At 42.1% G+C, this 25244-nt stretch overlaps 2 protein-coding genes across 2 annotated transcripts in view; one reads left to right on the top strand and one right to left on the bottom strand.

Annotated features, from left to right (window-relative positions):
• Positions 1-46: 46 nt before the first annotated feature.
• SLIRP (SRA stem-loop interacting RNA binding protein) lies at positions 47-11848 on the top strand. Its single transcript, XM_084841385.1, has 4 exons — positions 47-138; positions 7186-7244; positions 9163-9270; positions 9780-11848. Exons 1-4 carry the CDS (start codon positions 66-68, stop codon positions 9852-9854), a joined length of 315 nt encoding a protein of 104 aa, XP_084697511.1. The 5' UTR covers positions 47-65; the 3' UTR covers positions 9855-11848.
• The window catches only part of SNW1 (SNW domain containing 1), a 28198-nt gene continuing 12800 nt past the window's right edge, over positions 9847-25244 (bottom strand). Inside the window, exons 4-14 of the mRNA XM_084841355.1 lie at positions 20777-20872; positions 20589-20695; positions 19851-19955; positions 19689-19758; positions 16486-16551; positions 15003-15119; positions 14587-14728; positions 14014-14110; positions 12215-12332; positions 10665-10831; positions 9847-10575 (exon numbers count right to left, since the gene is read on the bottom strand). Coding sequence (XP_084697481.1) covers positions 10377-10575; positions 10665-10831; positions 12215-12332; positions 14014-14110; positions 14587-14728; positions 15003-15119; positions 16486-16551; positions 19689-19758; positions 19851-19955; positions 20589-20695; positions 20777-20872 — 1284 coding nt within the window. The 3' untranslated portion in view covers positions 9847-10376. The remainder of the gene's footprint in view (positions 10576-10664; positions 10832-12214; positions 12333-14013; positions 14111-14586; positions 14729-15002; positions 15120-16485; positions 16552-19688; positions 19759-19850; positions 19956-20588; positions 20696-20776; positions 20873-25244) is intronic.

Below are 25244 nucleotides of genomic sequence, written 5' to 3'. Positions count from 1 at the left end.
AGAACTCGCCTCCCATTGGCTTAGCGGTCGGGAGCCGCCGCAAGCCACTCTTCTCTAGTGTCAAGATGGCGGCCGGCGGGTCTTCGAGGCGGGTCTTCGAGGCTTTCGTTGCCCGGATCCCTTGGACCGTGGCTGCAAGTGAGTGAGGGAAGGAAAACGTTTGTTTCCTTCCGAGAGTGACGGGGTGTGATAAGTGGACGCTCTGTCGTTTTTGGCCGTTAGCCGGGGATGGGATCGGTGCTTGGTGCCTTTTACCCCGCCCGACCCTGTGTGGTTGCAAGTCGTCTTCTTTCTCCTGCGTCAAAACCCCTGGAGAAATGGGCTGGGGAGAGCTGGGTCGGCGTCCTGGGTGAGGAGGGGAGTGTCTGTTTCTTGGGTCGGATTCCTACTTATTTTTGGCGGCGAGGAGGCATCGAGCCCATTGCAGACTCTGACACCTCTCCGCCCCACGCAGGATCCAGTGTAGGTATATCTTCCTCCCCCACTGCCCGTTTTTGTAGTTCTTGAGCGTTTTGTCGCACTTTTATATACGAGACCACCTGTCTTCTTATCGAGCCCTACCGTAGGAAGTGGTAGGGTCACGGAGATAATGTATGTGAAAGTATTTCGAACATTCAAAAGCTCATCAGCATCATACAGTACATCATGCCCAAGATAACCCAGTTTGCTTAATGTTGGACCCGGCTCTTCAGCAATGTCCTCTGTACTGCAATACATTTAATTACAGGGAATTAATTATTAACACTTGCTCATTTTTCACAGTACAGTGTTTTTGTATGGGAAAATCTCGGTGTAGGGAACGTGTTATGCTTCATTATTACTCTGCCCTTCCCATGATGCATGGAATGGCCCAAGACCACACAGCAAGTTTCATAGGAAGTAGATTTTCAAAGTGGGTTTCCTATGTACATCCTCACACTCCATTATATTTGCTCCTATCTGAAGTGGGCTGTAGTCCACTTTTACATTTATATTTATGAAAATGATTGCTGCTACTTTTTTTTTTTTAACCCTAACCTTTCTTTTATGGAATTCAAGGTAGTGTACAGAGAGGCCTTATGGTCTCCTATTTCCGCCATCTAGGCACTTGCCAGACACATGCCTTGTGTTTAATCTGTAGTTTAATTTAGGGTGCAATCCTATGGGATGAATCCTGGCTACTCATAGGCTTTCCAACACAGAGGCCTAGAAGTATCCTATGCAGAGTGGGAGGCATCTCATGTCTAGCACCCATCTGGTGGAGGCTTCAGGGAGAGAAGGAGGCTAGAGATACCTCATAGCCTTATGCCCCCAGTCTCCTCCCCTCCATGTCCCGCCCCCAGGAACACCTCCTTTTCCCCATCTCCGTGTGAAGAGAAGAAGCTGGTGTGCTCGGAGGGGGAGTGCGGAGGGGGAGAGGAGCACGGTTTCCTGGTTCCCAGCTCATAACCCTGTCAACAAACTCCGAGCCAGGAAACCAAACAACCTTATGTCCTCCCAGATTTAACTGACTGTGTTTTTATATGCTCCTATTTGATTTTTTGGGATGCTTTTATAGTGCTTATTTGTATTTTGTTTTCATTGTGGATTTTATTATTAGCCACCTTAGGCATTTATGAAAACGTGGGGTACAAATGTAGCTTAAGTGTGGCTGATGCATTATGGAACATCTATGGCATTAGCTATTAATGTTGTAAGTCAGGGATAGGGAACCTCTGGCCTGTAGGTAGAATATAGCCCACGAGAGGTCTCTATCTGGCCTGCCAGTTTCTCACCAAGGCTGTGCCACCTCTTCCTCTCCCAGATGAAAATCTGTTATCTTCAGTCAAAACCTGATCAGAGAGATTTACCCCTGCTCTCCCCCCACCCCGCTTGCTGTGTCTAGGCTTTTAAAAAGCGAGCGGAAAGCCTAAATGCAGCAAGGGGGTATTTGGGAAGGGGATGCTGCTGCTGGGAAGGGCTAACCCTCTGCTCTCCTCCCTAATACTGTTGTTGTTTATTCGGTCAGTCGCTTCCGACTCTTCGTGACTTCATGGACCAGCCCACGCCAGAACTTCTTGTCGGCCGTCGCCACCCCCAGCTCCCCCAAGGTCGAGTCCATCACCTCCAGAATATCATCCATCCATCTTTCCCTTGGTCGGCCCCTCTTCCTTTTGCCTTCCCCTTTCCCTAGCATCAGCATCTTCTCCAGGGTATCCTGTCTTCTCATGATGTGGCCAAAGTACTTCAGTTTTGCCTTTAAGATCATTCCCTCAAGTGAGCAGTCTGGCTTGATTTCCTGGAGTATGGACTGGTTTGATCTTCTTGCAATCTAAGGCACTCTCAGAATTTTCCTCCAGCACCACAGTTCAAAAGCATCTATCTTCCTTCGCTCAGCCTTCCTTATGATCCAGCTCTCGCAGCCATAGGTTACTATGGGGAATACCATTGCTTGAACTATGCAGACCTTTGTTGTCAGTGTGATGTCTCTGCTCTTAACTATTTTATCAAGATTTGTCATTGCTCTTCTCCCAAGAAGTAAACGTCTTCTGATTTCCTAGCTGCAGTCAGCATCTGCAGTAATCTTTGCGCCTAGAAAGACAAAGTCTGTCACTGCCTCCACGTTTTCTCCCTCTATTTGCCAGTTATCAATCAAGCTGGTTGCCATAATCTTGGTTTTTTTTAGGTTTAACTGCAACCCAGCTTTTTCACTTTCTTCTTTCACCTTCGTCATGAGGTTCCTCAGCTCCTCCTCGCTTTCAGCCATCAAAGTGGTATCATCTGCATATCTGAGATTGCTAATGTTTCTTCCAGCAATTTTAACCCCAGCCTTGGCTTCATCAAGCCCAGCACGTCGCATGATGTGTTCTGCGTACAGGTTGAATAGGTAGGGTGAGAGTATACAACCCTGCCATACTCCTTGCCCAATCTTAAACCAGTCCGTTGTTCCGTGGTCTGTTCTTACCATTGCTACTTGGTCGTTATACAGATTCCTCAGGAGGCAGACAAGATGACTTGGTATCCCCATACCACCAAGAACTCGCCACAATTTGTGATGATCCACACAGTCAAAGGCTTTAGAATAGTCAATAAAACAGAAATAGATGTTTTTCTGAAACTCCCTGGCTTTCTCCATTATCCAGTGGATATTGGCAATTTGGTCTCTAGTTCCTCTGCCTTTTCGAAACCCAGCTTCTCGTTCCATGAATTGCTGGAGTCTACCTTGCAAGATCTTGAGCATTACCTTACTAGCATGTGAAATAAGTGCCACTGTTTGATAGTTTGAACATTCTTTGGTGCTTCCCTTTTTTGGTATGGGGATATAGGTTGATTTTTTCCAATCTGGTGGCCATTCTTGTGTTTTCCAAATTTGCTGGCATATGGCATGCATCACCTTGACAGCATCATCTTGCAAGATTTTAAACAGTTCAGCTGGGATACTGTCATCTCCTGCTGCCTTGTTATTAGCCATGCTTTTTAAGGCGCATTCAACCTCACTCTTCAGGATGTCTGGCTCTAGCTCACTGACCACACCGTCAAATCTATCCCCGATATTCTTATCCTTCCTATACAGACCTTCCGTATATTCTTGCCACCTTTTCTTGCTCTCTTCTGCTTCTGTTAGGTCCTTGCCATCTTTGTTTTTGATCATACCCATTTTTGCCTGGAATTTACCTCCGTTGTTTCTAATTTTCTAGAAGAGGTCTCTTGTCCTTCCTATTCTATTATCTTCTTCCGCTTCCGCGCATTGCTTGTTTAAAAATAATTCCTTATCTCTTCTGGCTAACCTCTGGAATTTTACATTTAATTGGGCATATCTCCCCCTATCACTGTTGCCTTTTGCTTTCCTTCTTTCTTGGGCTGCTTCCAGTGTCTCAGCAGACAGCCATCTTGGTTTTCTTTTTCTTTGGGATGTTTTTTGTTTGCGCCTCCTGAACCATGTTGCGAACTTCTGTCCATAGTTCTTCCGGGACCTTATCTACTAAATCTAGTCCCTTAAATCTATTCTTCACCTCCACTACATATTCATTAGGATATTAGTGAGCTCATATCTGATCTGTGGGTCTTCCCTATTCTCTTTAGTCTGATTCTGAATTGTGCAATAAGAAGTTCGTGATCTGAACTACAATCAGCTCCAGGTCTTGTTTTTACCAACTGCATAGATGTCCGCCACCTTTGGCTACAAAGGATGTAGTCAATCGGATTTCGGTGTCGACCGTCTGGTGAAGTCCATGTATAAAGTTGTCTCTTAGGTTGTTGGAAGAGAGTGTTTGTTATGCACAGTGAGTTGTCTTGGCAAAATTCTATCAGCCTATGTCCTGCTTCATTTTGTTCTCTGAGACCATGCTTGCCTGTAATTCCAGGTGTCGTTTGACTACCCACCTTAGCATTCCAGTCTCCTGTAATGAAAATAACATCTCTTTTTGGCGTACTATCCAGTAGGTGCTGCAGATCCTCATGGAACTGAGCTACTTCTGCTTCTTCAGCATCTGTGGTTGGGGCGTATATTTGGATCACTGTGATGTTAAATGGCTTACCCTGAATTCGAATTGAGATCATTCTGTCATTTTTTGGATTGTATCCAAGCAATGCTTTAGCCACTTTATTATTAATTATGAAGGCTACTCCATTTCTTCTGTGGTCCTCTTGTCCACAGTAGTAGATCTGGTGGCCATTTGATGTGAAGTGGCCCATGCCAGTCCATTTCAGTTCACTGACACCCAAAATGTCTATATTTAATCTCGACATCTCCCCAATAACCACATCCAATTTGCCCTGGCTCATACATCTTACATTCCAGGTTCCTATGGTGTGTTGATCTTTAGAACATCGGATTCGTCATTCACCACCAGCACCATTGGCTGCTAGCTGTCCTTTCCGCTGTAATCCCCCCTAAAAATTGCGCCTCCCCTACTACAATCAGGCCTTTAAAAAAGCTTAATTGTTTTGTGTGTGTGTGTGTGTGGCTTTTCAGGAGGGGAGTGTGTTGTGTGCTTTGTGCTTGCTTGCCTTGGGTCTGGGGCAATCATGTCAAGGGTGTGGTCTCGCGCCCTGCTGGCACGACATGCTTGCCTGGAGCTAAATTGTCCAGTGGGCTGCAACAGTGGGGGGATTATTGCTCTGTGCCATGGCAATTGTGCCATGGGGTTCCACAGGGCTCTATTCTATCCCCCATGCTGTTTAACATCTACATGAAACCGCTGGGGGAGGTTATCCGGAGGTGTGGGCTGAGGTGCCATCAATATGCGGATGACACCCAGCTCTACCTCTCTTTCTCATCAAAACCAGGTGAGGCAGTGGCTGTTCTGAACCAGTGCCTGGGCACGGTAATGGACTGGATGAGGGCCAATAAACTGAAACTCAATCCAGACAAGACGGAGGTACTGTTAGTGGGTGGTTCGTCTGCCCGGCTAGGTGATAATCAACCTGTTCTGGAGGGGGTTGCACTCCCCCTAAAGGATCAGGTTCGTAGTTTGGGGGTGCTCTTGGATCCAGAACTGTCACTTGAGGCACAGGTGAACTCAGTGGCACGGAGCACTTTTTATCAGCTTAGGCTGGTATACCAACTACGCCCTTATCTGGACAGAGATAGCCTAGCTACAGTTATCCATGCTCTGATAACTTCTCGTCTGGATTACTGCAATGCGTTATACGTGGGGCTGCCTTTGAAAACGGTCCGGAAACTTCAGCTGGTCCAAAATAGGGCAGCAAGATTGTTAACAGGGACTGGCCTGCGAGCTCATATTACGCCAGTACTTTTCCAGCTGCACTGGCTGCCAGTCCATTTCCGGGCCCGATTCAAAGTGTTGGTGTTAACATTCAGAGCCCTTAACGGCTTGGGGCCAGGTTACCTGAAGGATCGCCTCCTCCCATATGTGCCTGCCCGGACCTTAAGATCATCATCAGCAGCCCTTCTCCGTGAGCCCCTGCCAAAGGAAGTGAGGCGGGTGGCTACTAGGAGGAGGGCTTTTTCTGTTGGGGCACCCCGGCTCTGGAATGAGCTCCCTAGTGAGGTTCGCCTGGCGCCTACATTGTACTCCTTTCGGCGCCAGGTGAAGACCTTTTTATTTTCCCAGGCATTTTAGCTTTCTAAATTTTTATCTTTGCTGTTTTAAATCTGTATTTTAAACTCCTGTACTGCTGCTAGGTTTTATTGTGGTTGTATTGTTATATTGTGGTTTTAATGTTCTATATATTTTAAATTGTTTTATTGTGTTTTGTTTGGTTTTAGTTTTTGTGAACCGCCCAGAGAGCTTCGGCTATTGGGCGGTATAGAAATAAATAAATAAATAAATAAAATAAAATAAACAGTCAGGAGGTCTAGCTGTAGGACCTGAAAAAGGAACTATCTGAACACATAACAATTGCTAAAGTCAGATGAAAGAGGGCACAGAGTACATGGTGTTCACAATAATTACACAAATACTGTCCTTACATCAAAGTCCATTTAAGGATTATATATAGAAATACAGTATCAGAGTAGGTAGTGATGCAGTTGTGTTTCTTGTTTCTGTGCAGCAGACATCTTTAAACTTTAGACTATTTTCTTTGTTCATTGATTGTAAGCTGCTCCAGGAGCCTTTTTTGGCTGAGGAGCGGGATAAAAATACAGTAAATAAATAAATAGAAGAAATGCACTGTGAAATAGCCTCAGGACTAACATTAGTATGCAGCAGTTTGGGGCAGCTGTAGAGGGCCCACTGTCCCAGGAAGTTGTACTGTTAATTGTTTCTCCTGCATGTGCCCCCTTCACATTTTTTTTCAGCCTGTTACTCTTGAGCAGCACAGGCAGCTGGGTCTAGCTACCATTTAAATTTCCCACATTGCCCCTAAATTTTTGAAATTTAGCAATACCACAATGAAACCAATTACCTAGTGAGGTAGTGGGCTCTCCCACACTGGAGGCATTCAAGATGAAGCTGGACAGCCATCTGTCAGGGATGCTTTGACTTAGATTCCTGCATTGAGCAGGGGGTTGGACTTGATGTTCTTACAGGCCCCTTCCAACCCTACTATTCTATGATTCTATATGGTAGCTAACCCCAGCTCCTCAGTATGCTGCTGTCTGCTGTTGCCCACAGGTGCCAGTAGGTGAGCCTATGAAGGCCCTCCAAAGGAGGAGGGCCCCCATCAGAATATTTAACCCAGGGCCCATTCAAACTTAGAGCCAGATCTGAGTGGCTTCCATTCTTCTGACTCTTCTCCCCACCCTTTTTTTTTTTGCAGATGAACTAAAAGAATATTTTGCTCAGTTTGGCACTGTGAAAAAATGCTTACTGCCATTTGTGAGTATCCCTCCTATTAAGTCACTGCATCCAAAGTTAATTGTTGTTTAAGTGATACTTGAGCTATGGTATTTGACTGATCAAGAGACTAATTCTTGTACACCAAAGGGTTTTTTAAAAAAATGTAACAGCTGACATTTACCAAGGCAGCAGGGTGCCTGCCCCTGTAAAACTAGTTTTTCTTAACTGGGAAAAACCAGGTGTTCCCCATATTAGGCATTAACCCATCATATTGTAATACTGTTCTATCAGCATACATCACATTGCTACGAATTATGCTTCAGTTTTAGTTATGTATTTAAATTATGATTGTATAAAATACATTACATTTAAGTGGCAGATCCAATGTCATGTGAGTGGATTTCCGCTCTGGAACTTTTCCTTTCTTTCCTCCCTGCACCCCCTCCAAAGCTGCTTGAGGGTCCCCAACAATCTAGAGCAGATTTGGGGGGCCTGCAAGGCAGAGAGGAATCCCCACCACCACCACCATTCTGCTGACCAAAGATGTTCTATCGGTGAGAGGTACTAATCAGATACAAACCAAGGTTGGGTTCAAAAAATAAAACTGACATATTAAGTGTTCAGTATGTATATTAACATCTGCCTGTCGGTATATGGGTTTTGAAAAATGCATCTGAAAATTGACATCTTAGAACAAAACTCAAACTACTAGGCCATGTAGTATTAACTTTGCTGTCACCTTCAGAAAATGTATCTGCATACATTTAGCAGAAGTCATCAATGATTTGGTCACATTCTCTCCATGCATGTTACAAACTCTTTCTTTATATGGCAGTTCAATACATATTTTTGTCTGCCATATTTGCATTGAAGGGTTGCTGCTTACACTGTGGTTGGCACTCAGGTACCAATATTTGAAGAATAAAAAAACCAAGCAGTCATAAGAACATAAGAGCCATGCTGGGTCAGACCAAGGGTTCAGCTACTCTAGTATTCTGTTCACACAGTGGCCGACCAGGAACCCACAAGCAGGTCACAAATGCAACAGCACCCTCCCAACTATGTTCCCCAGCAACTGGTGTACACAGGCTTACTGCCTCTAATACTGGAGGTAGCATATAGCCATCAGGGTTAGTAGCCATTGATAGCCTTCTTCTCCAGGAATCTGTCCATCCCCTTTGAAGGACATAAATTTCTCTCTTTAAAATATATACAAAACCTGTTCTACTCACTGCTGGTGTATTTAAAAGTAGTTTGTTATACATATGTGCCTTTCATATCTGACAGTAGGCACAATCCAGCCAAACTTGAGCACTCTGACTTACATTTATCCCACTGAATCAGTGGAGGTTTCTACTTAACTCTCCCACTGAAATCAATAGGACTTAAGTACATAGCTTTAGCTATTATGCTTAAAGTACATATGTATTTTGTATTTGAGTATTAGCAACCAGGTACAAAATGTCACCTAAAAAGCCCTTTTCTGTGTAGAATTGTATTAACTTACAGTGCAATTATATACATGTCTACCCAGAAGTATGTTCCATTGAGTTCAACATGGCCCAGCTTTTCATTTACCAATACCAAGATAAAATTGCTTAAACAGTAATTACCAGTGCCCTGACCAAAACTAGTTTTCCCATAAAATTCTCAGTCCTGTAGTATGAGGCAATTAGTAAGCTTCCAGCAAATCAGTTATTGCACATGAGCCACAGGAAGAAATGGCTGGGAAGCTTTCTAGTATACTTGGAAGAGAAATAACTTGTGTGTTTCAGCTTACCTTTGAGCCACAATTTTCTGGATGACGCTATTGGGCAGGTAACATGAGGGAGGTCCAAACAGGCAGATTTAGGTTACCTTTAAACAATGATCAGCTATTGATATAGGATCCATAAGGTCTAAACTTGGAAATCTGTTCAAATACCTCAAGTAATGTACTTGTGTCTTGGATGATTAGGATAAAGGAACAGGATTCCACAAAGGTTTTTGCTGGATTGGATTTTCTACAGAAGAAGGTCTAAAAAATGCTTTGCAGAAAGACTCTCATATCCTAGAAGGAGTTAAGGTAAGAGGCATAGTATTGTACATACTGAGTTGGATGTCTTAGTTTTGAAATAAGAATTGACTTTAGGGTACACATCAAATGTCTCAGAATATGACTTGGGCAGCCTGGTTGGCATGTTAGTTGCATGTTCCATCTTCCACAAGTTGTCTGTAAATTTTATTTGTGTAGAGCATTCAAAAATACAACTCTCATTTTGCATTCCGTAATGGGGTAGTATCAAGGGCTTCATATGATGCTGTATGTGTAGTTCAGACCAATTATTTATGAATCTGTGTCTGAAAATTATATGAGTAATCTCACTTATGAGGGTATCTGCATTAATAAGCAGATCAAGCACTTCTTTTGGCTAATAAAAGTTCATTAAGGGCTTGAAATAAGCCTTGATTCAAGAAACTTGCAGAAATGTTTTGTGAAGGCAATGGCTTCAGATTGTATAGAACTTGTAAGCATATCAAAATTCTAATTTCTTCCACTGCCTTATCAGTAATTGCGTCTATTAATTTTTTCAGCTTGATGTTAAACATCAGAAAAGTAGACATTTTCCAGGCGAACGTTCAGACAGAAGAATTGCTGACATCAATTAAAGGAAGGAGACTTTATTTCACTGTAAAGAAACTAAAATAAACTTGGATATGTATTCATCTCAGTTCAATGAATCCAGCTGTTTCTCTAAGCTTAAAATGAACTATACAATCACAGCAGAGCAAGTGAATCACAATACCCTTCCCCCTTTCAAGTACAATACAGCAGAGGCAGGGTAAACTATGTACAAGGGAAGTATTATCAGTTGGAATAAGCAGCTTTAACTTAGAACAAGAAAAATCAAGCAGTGTATTCCAAACTGAAGACAAGATAACAGAGCTCCAGCTATGGCTATGTAGAAACAAAGGGAAACAGTACAGCTAGAGCTGAAGATACAGAATCTATGTAATCCAGTGGTCCTATTTTTTCCTTCCCTCTTGTTCCATGGATTAAAGTGTCCTATTAGAAGACTTGTGGAGCATTATATCCACTACAAAGGAGCTGCCAAGTGGTTAAGACAATCCCCTGCAGGCTGGTTAAAAATGCTTGAAGTATTCACTTCAGTTTCACTATCTAGCAATTCCTTACTCTTTCCTTCTCTTCTTGCCTTCATGCTCATGTTCTTTAGGGCGGCTACTATCAGAAGGCCTTTTTGAGCCCCCATGCTGTTTGGCTTCCTCCAAGAATTTGTCCAGACCAAAAGGATCCTCCTCAAACTGAACTGGTCCTTCTCGACCTCTTTGTCTGCGATCTGAGCCAGAAAATTCCTTATCAGGAACAAACCTGTGAGAGGAGAAGAAAGTAGTAGATGTAGTGTTCTAGCTGCAAAAATTCTAAAACAAAATCGAAAAAAATATGATTTGTCTTCATACCTATTAGTAGTTTTTATTCGTGCCTCTAAATCATCTCCATACATGTCCTTATCCACATTTTTACTGGGCCTGTAGATGTTCTGGGCCATGTCTTTACCACTTCTCCAGGGCTGATCATAGACATTGTAAATTTCGTCTTCTCCTCCAGCAAAGCCACTGTCCATACCCTATCAAAGCACAAAAATGGTCTGCATTATTTGGATACTGACCTGGCCAAAAATATCCTCAGAAGTCAACACTGATATACTGTAAATCTTCCTAACTGCATTAGATGGATTGCTATTCAAAGTCAGAATAGTAGCATTCACTGAGAACAAATTTCCCATAAAATGCAACTGGTTACGACAGCATGTTACATTTGGCCAGTTCCCAACATTGTTGCAAACTACTGTGACTAAGAAAAAAGACACAGGATAGAACTACACAGATAAAGAAGTGGATTGATGTTTCAAGGCTTGGGGCACCAGGAGTTGGCTTAGGATTGTATCCAAGGGTGCCATTCTGCTAGCACAAAGTTTCTACCACTTGCAGAAACCTCAGTTTCATCTTTGTGCAAGTATTAAATTCAATAGTTTGATTCCGCTTGCACAAGCCACTGCACAACTCATTACGACTTCATTTGTCTAGGTGTTTGCAGTAGTTTTGCTAGTGCTTGCACAAGTGACTAGCAGAACAGTGCCACTTCTTGTACTTTTTCCATGAGCCTAGTGCTGGAAATAACCTTTTGCCTCCACCACAGTGGTATCTGAGGGCACTCCTTTATTTCTCTAACTTAAGCGAAAGCGTGTCATTTTGAAATGCTAATGCAATTAGTACAAAACTTGCTCTCAGTGACAGGAATCCTGCAGGATGCTGCAATGTGTCTTTCCTTATTGCCCCTCATATAGATGGCTTTACTAGTATATTAACTTCCAATAAGATGCTTATTTTGCATTTATACTTATATACTGAATATCCGCAACAGCTCTAGACAGTGGCATGCTAGAATCCCGGGACTGCCAGGGAGGGGAAGCTTTTAATTGTTGTCTGGAGGAAGCTCAGACAGCTTGCTTTCCTACATCCAAGTTGGACGGGGCCATTCTATCCCAGGCCATGGTGTTTGTCGTAATAGGTCCCCCTTGCCTGCAGCTTCCCTAGGTCTGCCAGGCAACAATACTCTTTTTAACAGTAGATGGTGGCTGCCCCTTCTCTGCCAAAAAACAGAGTACGTATATCCCCAGAGCCCAATTCCTACCAATACTTTCACCAGCAAAGGTACAGCTCAACACACGCTTGGGAAATGTTCATAGGTCCTTACTTGTTTAATCTGAGTTTGCAAGTATGTAGCAATGTGAATTTTGTATAATTACAGGCATGGACTCAACTGTTAAAACTACCACACAGTTTCTTAGGTTTAAACAGTGAACTACCTGGAGAATTAGAAGATATATAACCTGTTCAGTATATTAGTGGACATGTTGTACTACTCATTATGTTTTCCAAGTTTATGTTGTACATCCAACAGAGTTTACTGCATTTTTAAAAATTCAGTGTAGCTAGGAGTTACTTACCTTACTCTGGTTGAAGAGCCTCTGGTCATACTGGACCTCATTGGATGTCCGAGGGTTAGGAACACCCAAAGCAATGACTTCACTAATATCTCTGTTTTCGTTCCGCTGCAACTTTGACCTGAGTTAACAATATTGTATCTCTGTTAGGTTACAGTCATATCAACTATTAATACTGTGTGAGACAAACTGTGACTCTTAGCCTGACCTTTGACGTTTCTATTCTCAATAGGCATTGTTCTGCATTTAGTCTTTGGCCAGACATATTTTGTGGGACCAGTGTTTACTCACTAGATCCAAAGAATCACTTAGCCCATGCAAGGGGCTTGTACTGCCCAATGGATCAAAAACCCATGACAAACTTCAAAAGTAGCTTGCCATACAAGATTAAGAGTGCCGATTCAGAAAACAAGTCAAGCTTAAAGTTCTCTTAGGTTCATGGAATAAGAGTCATGGTTCTTTGGATTCTGGCCTTCGTCTTCAAGTAAGCGACCTTAGCATCCTTGCAGGTAAGATGTGTGTTAATTGTTCTGGCAGCCAGTTACAAGAAAATCAATCCACCCTGCACAGAAATATACTTTTCAAAATACAGTATAAATCCAGGAATTTACTGGAAGAAAGACAGCTAGTTTGTATGGCATAAATGGTGGCGGCGAAAAGACCAAGGGAAAATGTCTACATGATGCAGCGGGGTGGTGTAAGGCTCCAGGCCTGTAAGCAAGCTAATAGTAGTTGAGAGAGGCTTAGAGATCTATAATGCTCTCTCCTTTGGTTCATTATTAAGTGCAATTGCCTTGCAAGTGGGCTCCTTGGCTTGTAAGATGAGTCAAAGGTTGATATGGCTGCCTCAGCACATTCCATGCTAATGAGCTCTGGTAGCGTTTATCTTATCAGAGCCTAGGATGTGCCTGAGAAGTGAGGCTATGTTTATGCTAAGCTACAGGTGTCTGTGCTGGGAACCAAGCACTGTTAGGCTATGTTGGGAAAGTTGCAGATTAATGCTAATTAACTCTGTTTTCTGTTATACTGCCTCACTGCTAACATCTATGGTATAAAACCCATCTTACCCCTTGGCTCTGGGTTCAGGGAAGCTGTCTGATCCAACCACTGGGTACACCTGTGCGCTGGAAGTACTCAATAAAGTGTCCTTGTAAGTAAACCTGGATCTGGCTTGTCACTTTCTCAGCACCTCCAAACCTCGGCAGCCCACGGCCGGGGCATACAGGTGGGGGTGCAGAGGACCTGTCATCTTCAAGCAGCAACCCTTTATTCAGGTGTATGAATGTAATAATTTATGTTGCTTTCTAGATTATCTTCGTTTTGGCCAGAGCAAGATCACATTCTCCAGGCAACAATAATACTTCTGGAGTTCCCTTGTTCCTATCAGCTGTAGTGTGGGCTTCTGTGCGGCATCATATTGCACCTTTAGTCCCTCCTTTGGGATGGATAGAGAACTGAAAAATCAGTGCTATACAGAGCCTTGGCCTTCCTGCCTCCTATGAAGGCTTCTTCCTCAAAATACACCACAGGAAGAATGCAAAACACTGAATACGTACATGCACAAACACCAATATTCTCTGAAGGCACACTTCTACCACTCTCAATAGGGTGCAACACCACATTCTTGAGGAAGCCACTATGCTGCAGGGATGCACATGTCTGGCAAAGTAGTGCAGTATGAAAGAGCAGCCATGGAGTTGCTGGTTTGCTGTGTTAGGTTTGTATGCATATTATCCTACAATGCTTTCCATTTCCCTTGTCAAGGGGTAAGTTCCAGTTGTACATAAGCTGAACAATTTTACCTTTTGTCAGGGGCTGCTCTGGAAAGATTCCGGTCATGCTGTCTCTCTTTTCGCCTGTCATGTCTGATTTCATCACGTTCCCTAGCTTCTCCATCCTCTACAAATACATTTGAGATTTAAAATGATACGCAGCCATCACTAAGTGGGTTTAGTAATCAATACCACAGCAGAAACTGGATTAAGTATTCAAAAATGGAGGGTCCCTAACACTTCTGTACAAGTGCAAGAAATAGTAGATATTTTTTTCTGGCCTATCTTTAGATGAAACCGAGATGTTCCCTAAAGGCTATATGCCATAAAAAGAAATGTCTTAGTCGTAATCCTATACACACCTATTTGGGACTAAGCACCACTGAACCCAATGGAACTTGCTTCCACATGAACATACATAGGAGTTGCAAGCTTTTCACATGAGGAGCACCTTGCATGTAGCGATAGACAGAATGAAGCAGCCCTCCCTTACTGCAGACTCACTACAATCTTCCTGAGAAGTTAATTAAGCTCTTCAAAGTCCAGTGCAAAAGCTCTATAGGAATATTGTATGAAAACAGCAAGAGGATGGGAGGGTAGTACCTTTCTCCACATGGGTTTTGATCCCAGCTCTTCGCTCCCTGGCCTTCTGGGCCATTTCTCTGAGTTTCTCCTCATGTTTCTCTTTTTCCTTCTGGGCCATCTTCCGCTCTACCTGGGCTCGCATCTCTACAGCCTCACGAGCCTGCACAATATTCAGAGTATAGCAACAGTAAGAAAGACCTTTCTGCTTTGAGTTATAATATAAAACCACATGTACAAACACAAAACCTTTAACAGCGAGATGCCTTTGGCCAATCAAGAAACTAGACAACCTGTGGTGTAGAATCTGTGCTTCACTACTATCCCAAAGTTCTGTTTCCAAGCAACTGACCAAAAGTTGCAATGCTGCTCAGATTTATTCCGTAGAAAGAAATCACTCAGAAAAATGCACAGTAGAGAACGAACAACGGTCTGACCTTTCTGTCAGCAATGTAAAGAGCCTCTGCCAACTTGGCGAAGTTTTCATTGATGTGCACAGTCTGCAGACCTCTGCCATCTGCAGCCAGACGCTTGTCTAATGGAATAGTGTAACCCTGGAATGAAAACAGACAACACACAATCACCTAAAGGAGACATGGTGTGCTAAGAAAGCTGCCCAAGTCCTTACTCATGATTAGAACGCTCCAGTGAACCTGCTCTTGGTGTAGCTGAATAAGTAGATGCATTGTTTTCAGCTCCCCATTTTTGGCTAAGATTAATTTAAAAAATAACTCTTCACTGCGCTGCTAATTTTCATTTGCAACATATACTAACACCCTGTTTGTGGAATTACTTACAGTGATGATATTCCCTCAGTTCATATTCTGGCTTTAAATTTCCTTAATTTTATCTATAGATTACATTATCCTTCTCTCCCTCCACCCCTTGTTCTGTATTCTTGGAGAATCCCAACAAATGTTTCTATGAACTAAAACTTTATGCAAAAAATCAAAACATCTGCACTGGTGTCATATTCAGTGTCTGCAGTAAAACTTTGTCTTAGTAAGACCTACCACTGAAATTTCAACAATACATAGCATGATCTGAAAAGCCACAGGGATACATCACTATTCTCCCTCCCTGCAAGCACTGAACTGTCAGCAGACTTGTTCTCTCTGAATATTGTGCTTTTTGAACAGGACAACAAAGGGTCCTTGCAAGAGAGAAAAATAGCTCAGACACAGTAGGAAAAACAAAGTCGACTGTGGCAACTGAAGACAAACTGGTTTATTGTAGTACAAGTTCTCCTAAGCAGCATCACGTGCCTCAGAAGTTGGACTGAGAAGGTGGTGGGTATATACAGTCACTGTCTGAGATACACTGAAGCTTATTAGCATAAGAAGCACAAATGAGAACCAGTTAAAAGTTTTATATTTCTCACACTGTATCCCATTTGTATCACATCAAGGAGCTTAGGGCAGCATATATGGTGGTTATCCCAGTTTATCCAAACAATTCTAGAAGGTACACATTAGGCATCTGGCTCAAGGTCACACTATAAAGGTTATGGCCAAGTGGGAATTTGAATCCTTGTAAGTCCAACACCTATAACAACCTTGAGAAAGAATTACAACTGCAATTCCTTTTCCGCTTAAGGTTAAAGAGCACCAGGTCAAACTAGTTTCATACCCTACACATAGTAGTATGAGAATTTTAAACATTTTCTTCTCTCTAACCACATTTGGACACTGCAAAATAGCAGTGTAATTCCTAGCATGCTCCTTGTTCTTGTCATCTTTGCAGTCCTAGTATATAGGGACGAGGAGAGTCAAGCCATATCATTGCAATCCCCTTTCTGATAGGAGCTGGTTTACTCAGCTCTAGATGCTTTCAAGTAACATTCAAATTGCATATCAGTTTTTTGAGGTGTTTCCCAGCAGGATGCAACCTTAGAAGCTGATGTTATGACAAGTTAATTACCTTTGCATTTTTCCAGTTTGAAATGCAAGGAGGAATTTTCCATTCTTGTTGCTCCTTCACAGTCATCTGAACAGAGAGAAAAAGATTTTAGATTTTTACCAATGGGAGGAGGATTTTTCCCATTCTAAAGTACAGTAGCAGAGTAATCATGACACACCAGACAGCAAGTGTCAACAAAACACACAGCAAAATCGTTTTTGCAGCAACTGTCATGTTCATTCAAGCTGTACCTTCTAGAAAGTTAAAACTAAAAGAGAAATTCACCTCAGCAATTTCGAGTACAACAGTGGGATTTTTAAACTGTATATATCAGCCTTCCCCAAACTGGTGCCCTCCAGATGTTTTGGACTTCAACTCCCATAAGCCCCAACCAGCATGGCCAAATGGCAGGAACACTGGAGTTGTGGTCCAAAACATCTGGAGGACACCAGGTTGGAGAAGGCTGGTACATATCAAACGTTGGGAGGGATGAGTTCATCCAGGTGAAGTTGCAGAATGGGGACTGCCTATGTGACACCCCCTCCTTCCAGAGGTTAATACACATAAACATCATTAGTGGCTCTGAAAGCTACTTCAGCAAGTAGCAGCCCAAAGACATTCTGTGCGTCTATAAACCACAACATGTTGCCAAGCAGTTTGTAGGAACAAACAAGGTGTATCACACCAAAGTGCCTACAGAATCGTTGCCCTTTCCTGCACTTTTCCAGCTCTAAAATATCATTTTACAAATGTGGTAACCAGAATTGTACACAGTATTAAAAGTGTGGTCTCACAACAGATTTGTATAATAGCATTAGGATACTGGCAGTTGTATTTTCAAGCCCTTTTGCAATGATCCCTACCATGGAATTCACCTTATTCACAACAGCCACACACTGGGGTGTTATTTTCATTGAGTACTAGGATACTAAGATCTCTTCCCTGGTTAATCACTGCTAGCTCAGACCCCATCCACATATATGTTAAATCAGGATATTTTGCCCCAGTGTGCACCACTTTACACTTACTTACATTTGCCGTTTTGTTGCCCATCCATCCAGCTTGGGGAGATCCTTTTGGAGCTCTGCATAATCCATTTTTATTCTCACCACCCTGATAATTTGGTGTCGTCAGCAGACTTGGCCACCCCATTGCTCACCCTAAATCCAGATCATTTATGGTCAAGTTAAAAAGCACTGGTCCCAGAGAGATCCAGGGGGGACCTCACAACATTGTGAGAACTGTCATAATTCTGAGAATTATAAATACAGTCAGGGCCAGAAATATTGGAGCAAGGATAACTGTTTTGGCAGTTGGCCTCTGTACGCCACCACATTGAAGCTGAAAGGAAACACACCAAGATGGGAGCGAAGTCAGGACTTTCAGCTGTAATTCAACGGGTTTGACAAAAGTGGGGCACTAACCATTCAGGAAGTACAGCCAGTGGCGCGCGCGCACACACACACACACACACACACACCCTGTCGTTGGTAGCTCATAAGTAATGGAACAAACCAACATCTTCTCAAACTTAAGGATTGCCTTTAATACCTGGATGAAAATCCTTTGCAGCCAATGACTGCCTGAAGTTTGGAACCCATGGACATGAGCAAATGCTGAGTTTCCTCCCTCGAGATGCTTTGCCAGGCCTTTACTGCAGCTGCCTTCAGCTGCTGCTTGTCTGTGGGTCTTTCTGCCTTCAGTCTTGTCTTCAGTCAGTGAAAAGCATGCTCTATTGGGTTGAGATCAGGTGACTGACTTGGCCATTGAAGAACATCCCACTTCTTTGCAGTGAGAAATGCTTGAGTAGCTTGTACTGTATGTTTTGGGTCATTCTCCATCTGCAATATGAAGCGGCGTCCTCTTAGTTTGGCAGCATTCGGCTGAATCTGAGCAGAAAGTAGAGCCCTATACACTTCAGAATTCATCCTGCTGCTTTTATCAGCAGTCAGGTCATCAATAAAAACCAGTGACCCAGTTCCATTGGCAGCCATACATGCCCATGCCATAACACTGTCTCCACCATGTTTGACAGATGATGTTGTATGCTTTGGATCATGAGCTGTTCCTTTCCTTCTCCATACTTTTCTGTTCCCATCATTCTGGTACAAGTTAATCTTGGTTTCATTAGTCCACAGAATTATTCCAGAACTGGGCAGGCTTTTTTAGGTGTTTGCTGGCAAAGGCTAATCTGGCCTTTCAGTTCTTGAGCCTTACTAGTGGTTTGCACCTTGTTGTGAGGCCTCTGTGTTTACATTCATAAAGCCGTCTCTTGACTGTAGATGTTGACAATGACATGCCTACCTCCGCAAGAGCATTCTTGACCTGGCTAGATGTTGTGAAAGGGTTCCTCTTCACCATGAGCAGAATTCTGTAGTCATCCACGTTAGTTGTCTTCCATGGTATTCCAGGCCTTTTGCTGTTGCTGAGCTTGCTAGTTAATTCCTTCTTTTTCAGGATGTTCCAAACTGTTGTATTGGCCACTCAAACTGTTTTTGCTATCTCTCTGATGGATTTATTTTGTTTCCTCAGCTTAATGATGGCTTCCTTCACTCACATGGACACCTCTTTGGACCTCATGTTGGGAGTTCCAGTGAACAGCTACCAAATGCAAATGTAACACTCAGAACCACCTCCAGGCCTTTTATCTGCTTGATGGGTCATGGGGTACCCAGGAAACAGGCCACACCTAGCCATGCAGCTGCTTCAGCCATTCCTTCCATTACTTATGAGCCTCCAACGACTGTGTGTGTGTGTGTGTGTCGACTGTGTGTGTGTGTGTGTGTGTGTGTGTCACTGGCTGTCCTTCCTGAATGGGTAGTGCCCCACTTTTGTCAAACCCCTTGAAAATCCTGACTTCCCTCCCATCTGGGTGTGTTTCCTTTCAACTTCAATGTGGTGGTGTACAGAGACCAACTGCCAAAGCAGTTATCCTTGCTCCAGTATTTCTGGCCCTGACTGTATAGTCAGCAGTTATATCCTGAGCATGAAGCAAAATCCACTTAAGCAACATCAAATTTACATTTTATGGGGATCCAAGCTCACCCTATTCTACATTCTGTTTCAAGGTGTGGTAACCTGTGATTTCCCAGAGGCAGGGGGAAAACAGTTCCTGTCCAATGGCCTCAGTAGACTGTCTGTTGTAACACACACCTGAATACGCCATACTCCATGCATCAGATCTCAAAAAAAGTCAAATAAGAGGATAGTTGCAAAGCTATTACCTTCCTGCTGGGAGAGTGCATTACAGGAGCTGGAGGAGATGGTGGCCCACGAGGAATTTTCTTGTTAATTCTAATGTGTGAAAATCATAACATAATTAGAACTTTAAAATCTCCATCACCCAACCCTCTATGGCCTACAAACCACAGATTTCAGAAACTCACTTGAATCTTGGTGGCTCCATGGGATCCTTTTGCATCTCCACCATTCTAATAACTCTCTGTTTTGCTCCAGAGTTGAAGGCCACACCCTGTTGTGATGGTGTATATCTGAAAAAGTGAACAAGGGATGTGTCTATTATTTCAAAACTCCTTATCATTTGCTCTATCTTTTCCCCTTATTGACTTTATTAGCATTTCAGTTTTGCTCACAGACACTGGTTTGCCAAGCATGCACACCTTAACAGAAGTATAAAAATGAACACACATAACTAGCTGAAAAGTCACTGTGCTTTTAAACTGTGCACATATTGACTAGTAAGCTCTGTTTCAATCTCAGAACAGAACCTGATGTTCCAATTTCACTGGTAGGACAATAAAAAGTCTTTCCAGTTGGATTCCCTATATCCCAGACCCATATCTTTGAAATTAGGTTCATAGACATCATTGTACTATTCACTTTTATGGACCATAAAGACCATCACATATTTATCAAGAAAAATTCATTTTCAGAAACAAGCCAAGAGGGAAACACAAGTAGCCACACTGTTTCCTCTGCATAGCCAAGTACATTATGTTCTTTGCAACAGCGCTAATATCACATGTCATTAAACAACAATACCTTCTTAACACTCATGTAACTGCTTGTGCCCCCAAATAATCATTCTGTTTTACACTTGGAAAAAGGCCTTATATTAAACTTTATATGCAAGAAGGTTTAAACAATCCAAAAGTATCCAATACCGAATGTATTGAGCTGGAGCTAGTTTATCAGCTGCTCGGACTGGCATGGCTGCTGCAATTTTCTGGGAGACAGACTTTTCCAGGGCTGCTCGGGTCTTTTCTGTAAGCTGCAATCAGAAATGTTACATTAAACACTTGGACAAAATGCAAGTGGCTCCAATAGTTATGTGCATCACTAACCACAATACCTCTTTGACAGCTTCCTCATCAGGTCTTTGCAGCTCAGGGTCATCGACATTCATAACTTCTTTTGGAATCAAGTCTGTGTATTTGCTGTAAATGACCTGAAACATTGAAAACAGCACTAAGAAGAGGGGATACTGTTGATGAAAAACACAGAATGCCTCTAGGGTTTTAAAAATTGGATTAGCTTTCCAATATAGAGCAGGCTGTATAAGTGCCAAGCACTAAACATATCCAAAATAAGGTTAGAAATATATCTAGAATTCCTAATTTCCAGTCTTCCACAGCACTAAAAAAAATCCCATGAGCCTAGAATCTAGTTTCAGCTAATCAAGTACTTGGGATTCTTTCATACTGTGTTTGAAGCTATAGGGATGTTTTGCTTATCTATTGCTAGAGAAGATGATGCAAAGTAGTCAAGTGCTTTGCTGGAATTGAGTGAGAGATCACCCAACCTGTCTTCTAGGCTCCTAACCTTGTGATGAGATCAGCACTCCTTGGACTCATCAGAAAGTTTCAAACACCTACATTTATTATTCAGAGTTGTAACTGACAGTACAATCCTATGCACATCTACTAGGAAGTAAGTCTCATGGAACTCAATTGGACCTACTCCCAGATAAGTGTGGATTGGTTTGCAGCCTAAATGCTCCTTGATACAAACAGCAGCCCCACTTTCAGACTTCCATATAATTTCTGCAGTGACTCTCAAACCTGTACAGGGAGAAAATAAATCTACCTCTTAAGTAATACAGAGCTGAATGATATTTCATGGAAACAGTCCACATGTGATAGAACTCAATGCCCAACGCTAGTTACAAATTTAAGTGCTTTCCCAAATCTCTACCTCTTGAGCTTCAAGAATTATTGATGTCTTTCCTCTCACAGCAGCCAGATTGGTTTCTCTGCCACTCATGATTGCAGTAGCAGCAGCATGGATGTGTAAAGGCTTAGGCATTAACATACCACAGCTTAAGAATATATGGGCAAAGTGAGATCTTGAATTATTATATCAACCTTGGAGGTTTGCAAAATGCAGAAATAGGCCTAACCTTTTTGTAATATGAAAAAGTTATAAAGTAGTATTATAATAAACGTAAACATTTCAAATTGTATTAATTATGGTTTAACCAGATAATAGGATATAATTATTGAAAATACATTATTATGCCTCAAAAAACAAAACAAGGTAAACGAAAACCTCCACAGTTTAAATGGGTAGTAGCCAATGGTGGTTTTTCCTTAGTAGAAAGCTCTCCTGCTTATGCAAGTTGGGGCATCTGATTTTTACCAGTTCCTCCTACTTAGTTAAGCCCCCCTCAATCTGCTCCTGAGGGCTGGAGATACTCTGAAAGAGAATGAGATATTGGGCAAAAGGTAGCAGTAGGTATCGAGGAATTCGTGAAAATTGGTGCTCCAAGTGGGGCAGGCAAAAGCACTTTCCACTAAGACAAAGGCACCACTGGATATGACCCAATATGTCTGATGAAGAGTTCTCTGTGTGTGCGTGCGTGCATGTGTGTGTATAACCTCAGCAAATTTAAGAAATCTGAAACTAAAAACGACAAAATTTGAAATGTTGTAATTAACCTCCTTCTGTCAAAACTATATTAATTCTTCCTAGATTTAAAGATGCACCTACTAACAATGTTCAATTTTTATGCGAGAAAAAACCTGAAAGGGTATTTCTGGTAACCTATTGGGCTTAAAATATTTTCAGAGGGTTCAGTGGTATCTCCTCTTATAAACTGAAGGGGAAAACATTACAAGTCTTATGCTGCTGCTATCATACTCCATACAAAATCAGTAAACTCTATAAAAATAAAAAAGGCTACAGATGCAATTTCTTGTATTTTTACCAGAGTTCAAGGCACCTAACAGTAAAATACAAACTAAAATACAAAATAACGATCAAAACATAAAAACAAGTAAATAAAATGTCAATGGGGAGAACAATTGTATGACCACTAGACAGTGTCTCAGGGGGCCACAGGATAGTTTGGATTCCTGGATCTGAGGTCAGAGGCAGTGCTCCAACCTCGGACCCAGGATTCTGAGCTCCCACCGCCACAGCCGGCATGGAGAGAACTGTGCCAGCTGCCTCTCTGAGGTCACAAAAGCAACCTCGGAGAAGGAAAATGAGCGATTCTGTGGGTGGGGAGGAGAGGGAACTGGGGAGACCAGCTTACGAAGAATCCTCCAGCCTCCTTCCCTCCTGCTCCACACAGCCCTAGCTGGATGGGCAAAAAAGCCCATCTAGCAAAAATGCAGTGGGAGGAGCACAGAGGTGATCGCCTCCATGTTCCTCCCACTCTACATAGGATTCCCATCAGCCTCTGAATTCAGAGGCAGACCGGCATCTCCATAGGATTACACCCTAAATCTTAGATGCAAGTAAATAAACCATCCTTCTATGCTGAAAAGGCCAAATCAGACATTGTGGAAGTTGTACAAATGGCAAATATGGAGTATGTTTGGTAACGACAACTCACAGAGGCTAGTTTGCAAGTAATTCCCACCATAGTTTATTGTTATGAGAACAAGCTGCTGTGAACTTCAGGCTCATATATTTATTTATTTTTATTTAAAATATTTCTTGGCTGCCTTTCAGGGCAGAAGCCCTCCCAAGGTGGCTTACAACAATAAAATACATGAAAACAGTTAAAATATTAAAAGTGATAAAAACAATAAAAGCCAACAATTAAAACAACAATTAAAACCAACAATATATCCCCTCACTCTCCTCTGGTGCAGCTGTGAAAAGGAGTTCAGAAGCTTTTGCTTCTGTTTCACATTAACCATAATTTGCTGTATCATCTGAACCTGACAAACTATGGTTATTCTTAACTATGGTTAGTGGCAAAAAGCCAACTACAAACTGGTATACAAAGCTGGCTTGTTTATATTAAACACATTTATGATTAAGCACAGTTTGTTTGGTTCAGATCACATACTAAACTGTGGTTAATCTAGAATGGAAGCAAAGGTTTCCGATTTCTTCCTCATGGCCAGGGTGGGAGGGGAGTGGACAAGCCGAAGGCTAACCAAGGTATATTCTTGTAACACTAAACTATGTCTTAGTGTTATGTCTAAACTGTCTTGTAGAGTGTTTTGCAAAGATATGAACACCTTTTATTAATTTCTGAAGCAGGAATAAGAACTGAAACATGTTTGTGTCAATGTGCTTTAATTAATGAAGAATGATTAGTAATTAGTTCAGTTTTACTATGTTTTCTGTCATCACTACAGTTTTTTGTATATACTTTGTGTAGTTTTTTTTCTATAAAAACTAAGATAAAAATTTAAGAGTTTCTGTCCAGTGCTCTGGCTCTTAAGATTCAAGAAATATTGCCTACTTCTCCTTTTAGCATTTGGATTAGGTAATTGTGCCACAGCAGGATACATGTATAAAGGCCAGGCCTACCAAAATAACCTATATAGAATTCACCATAGCTCATGGGATACCAAATAGTAGCTCAAAGCTCTTTATTTTGCACAGAAACTTGGAAGAATGGAAAAAGGTACAGAGATCTGCCAGGATTCAACAGGAACAGGAACATACATATTTCTTTGTGATCCTACCAGGAAACCTCTCCCATGTGAGAGAGCCAGTGTGGTGTAGTGGCAAGAGTGTTGGACTAGGAGCGGGGAGATCCAGGTTCTAGTCCCCACTTGGCCATGGAAGCTCATTTAGTGACTTTGGGCCAGTCACAGACTCTCAGCCCAACCCACCTCACAGGGCTGTTGTTGTGAGGATAAAATGGAGAGGAGGAGGATTATGTAAGCCGCCTTGGGTTCCTTGCAAGAGGAAAAAAGGTGGAATATAAATGCAATAAAATAAAAAAATAAATAAAATAAAATAAATGCCACCATCTCATGTTTTTGGTGGTTGCTTGCTCTTTCACCTATGTAACAGGCAGTAATACTACAGAGGTTTTTCAAAGCATGCATAAAATTACACAACTGTGAATGCTAGGAATGGTATTATGAATTCTAAGATCCAAAAAAACATATAGAAGAAAGGGTGCTGGTAAAAAATAGAGAAAGGGGGTGCTGGTAAACAGGCACACAAAAACTAAATCTCACTGTATCTGGAATTAAGTTGTTCTATATATCCAAACAGAGATTGCTCAACATTACTCAGGTAGGTAACTATCCCACAATAGAAATTGCTCTGAGTAGCAGCTCTCCATCATGATGGCATTTGCATAGCTATAAAAGCAGAGCTGCAGCCCAAATAATAATTTAGCAGAGGAGCCATTTACTAATTCTCATCCAAGTATCTCAAAATTAACAGTCCCTTAAATTAGCATCAATAGAAGCACATCTCACAAAGCTAAGTGAAGGACATTTGAAGAGCAATATTTCCTCATGGTAATTAACTATAAAATGCCAAGAATCTCAAAGCATGAAGAGCCAAGCTCACATGAAGAGCTCAAAATATCCCAGGGAATGAGAAGGCAATGATGTTTT

The sequence above is a fragment of the Heloderma suspectum genome, chromosome 1 (assembly GCF_057233095.1).
Source record: "Heloderma suspectum isolate Gila_16-S chromosome 1, 16-S_ref, whole genome shotgun sequence".
Classification (NCBI taxonomy): Eukaryota; Metazoa; Chordata; class Lepidosauria; order Squamata; family Helodermatidae; genus Heloderma; species Heloderma suspectum.
Note: the sequence above shows the minus strand (reverse complement) of the source record. Positions and strands in the feature narration are given on the sequence as shown.

What these genes read in the sequence shown, in the direction of transcription:
- SLIRP (XM_084841385.1), top strand. Translation starts at nt 66, where the DNA reads ATGGCGGCCGGCGGGTCTTCGAGGCGGGTCTTCGAGGCTTTCGTTGCC. An exon ending in CCCTTGGACCGTGGCTGCAA is followed by an intron (nt 139 to 7,185) that starts GTGAGTGAGGGA and finishes TTTTTTTTGCAG; the next exon opens with ATGAACTAAAAGAATATTTT. An exon ending in ATATCCTAGAAGGAGTTAAG is followed by an intron (nt 9,271 to 9,779) that starts GTAAGAGGCATA and finishes TAATTTTTTCAG; the next exon opens with CTTGATGTTAAACATCAGAA.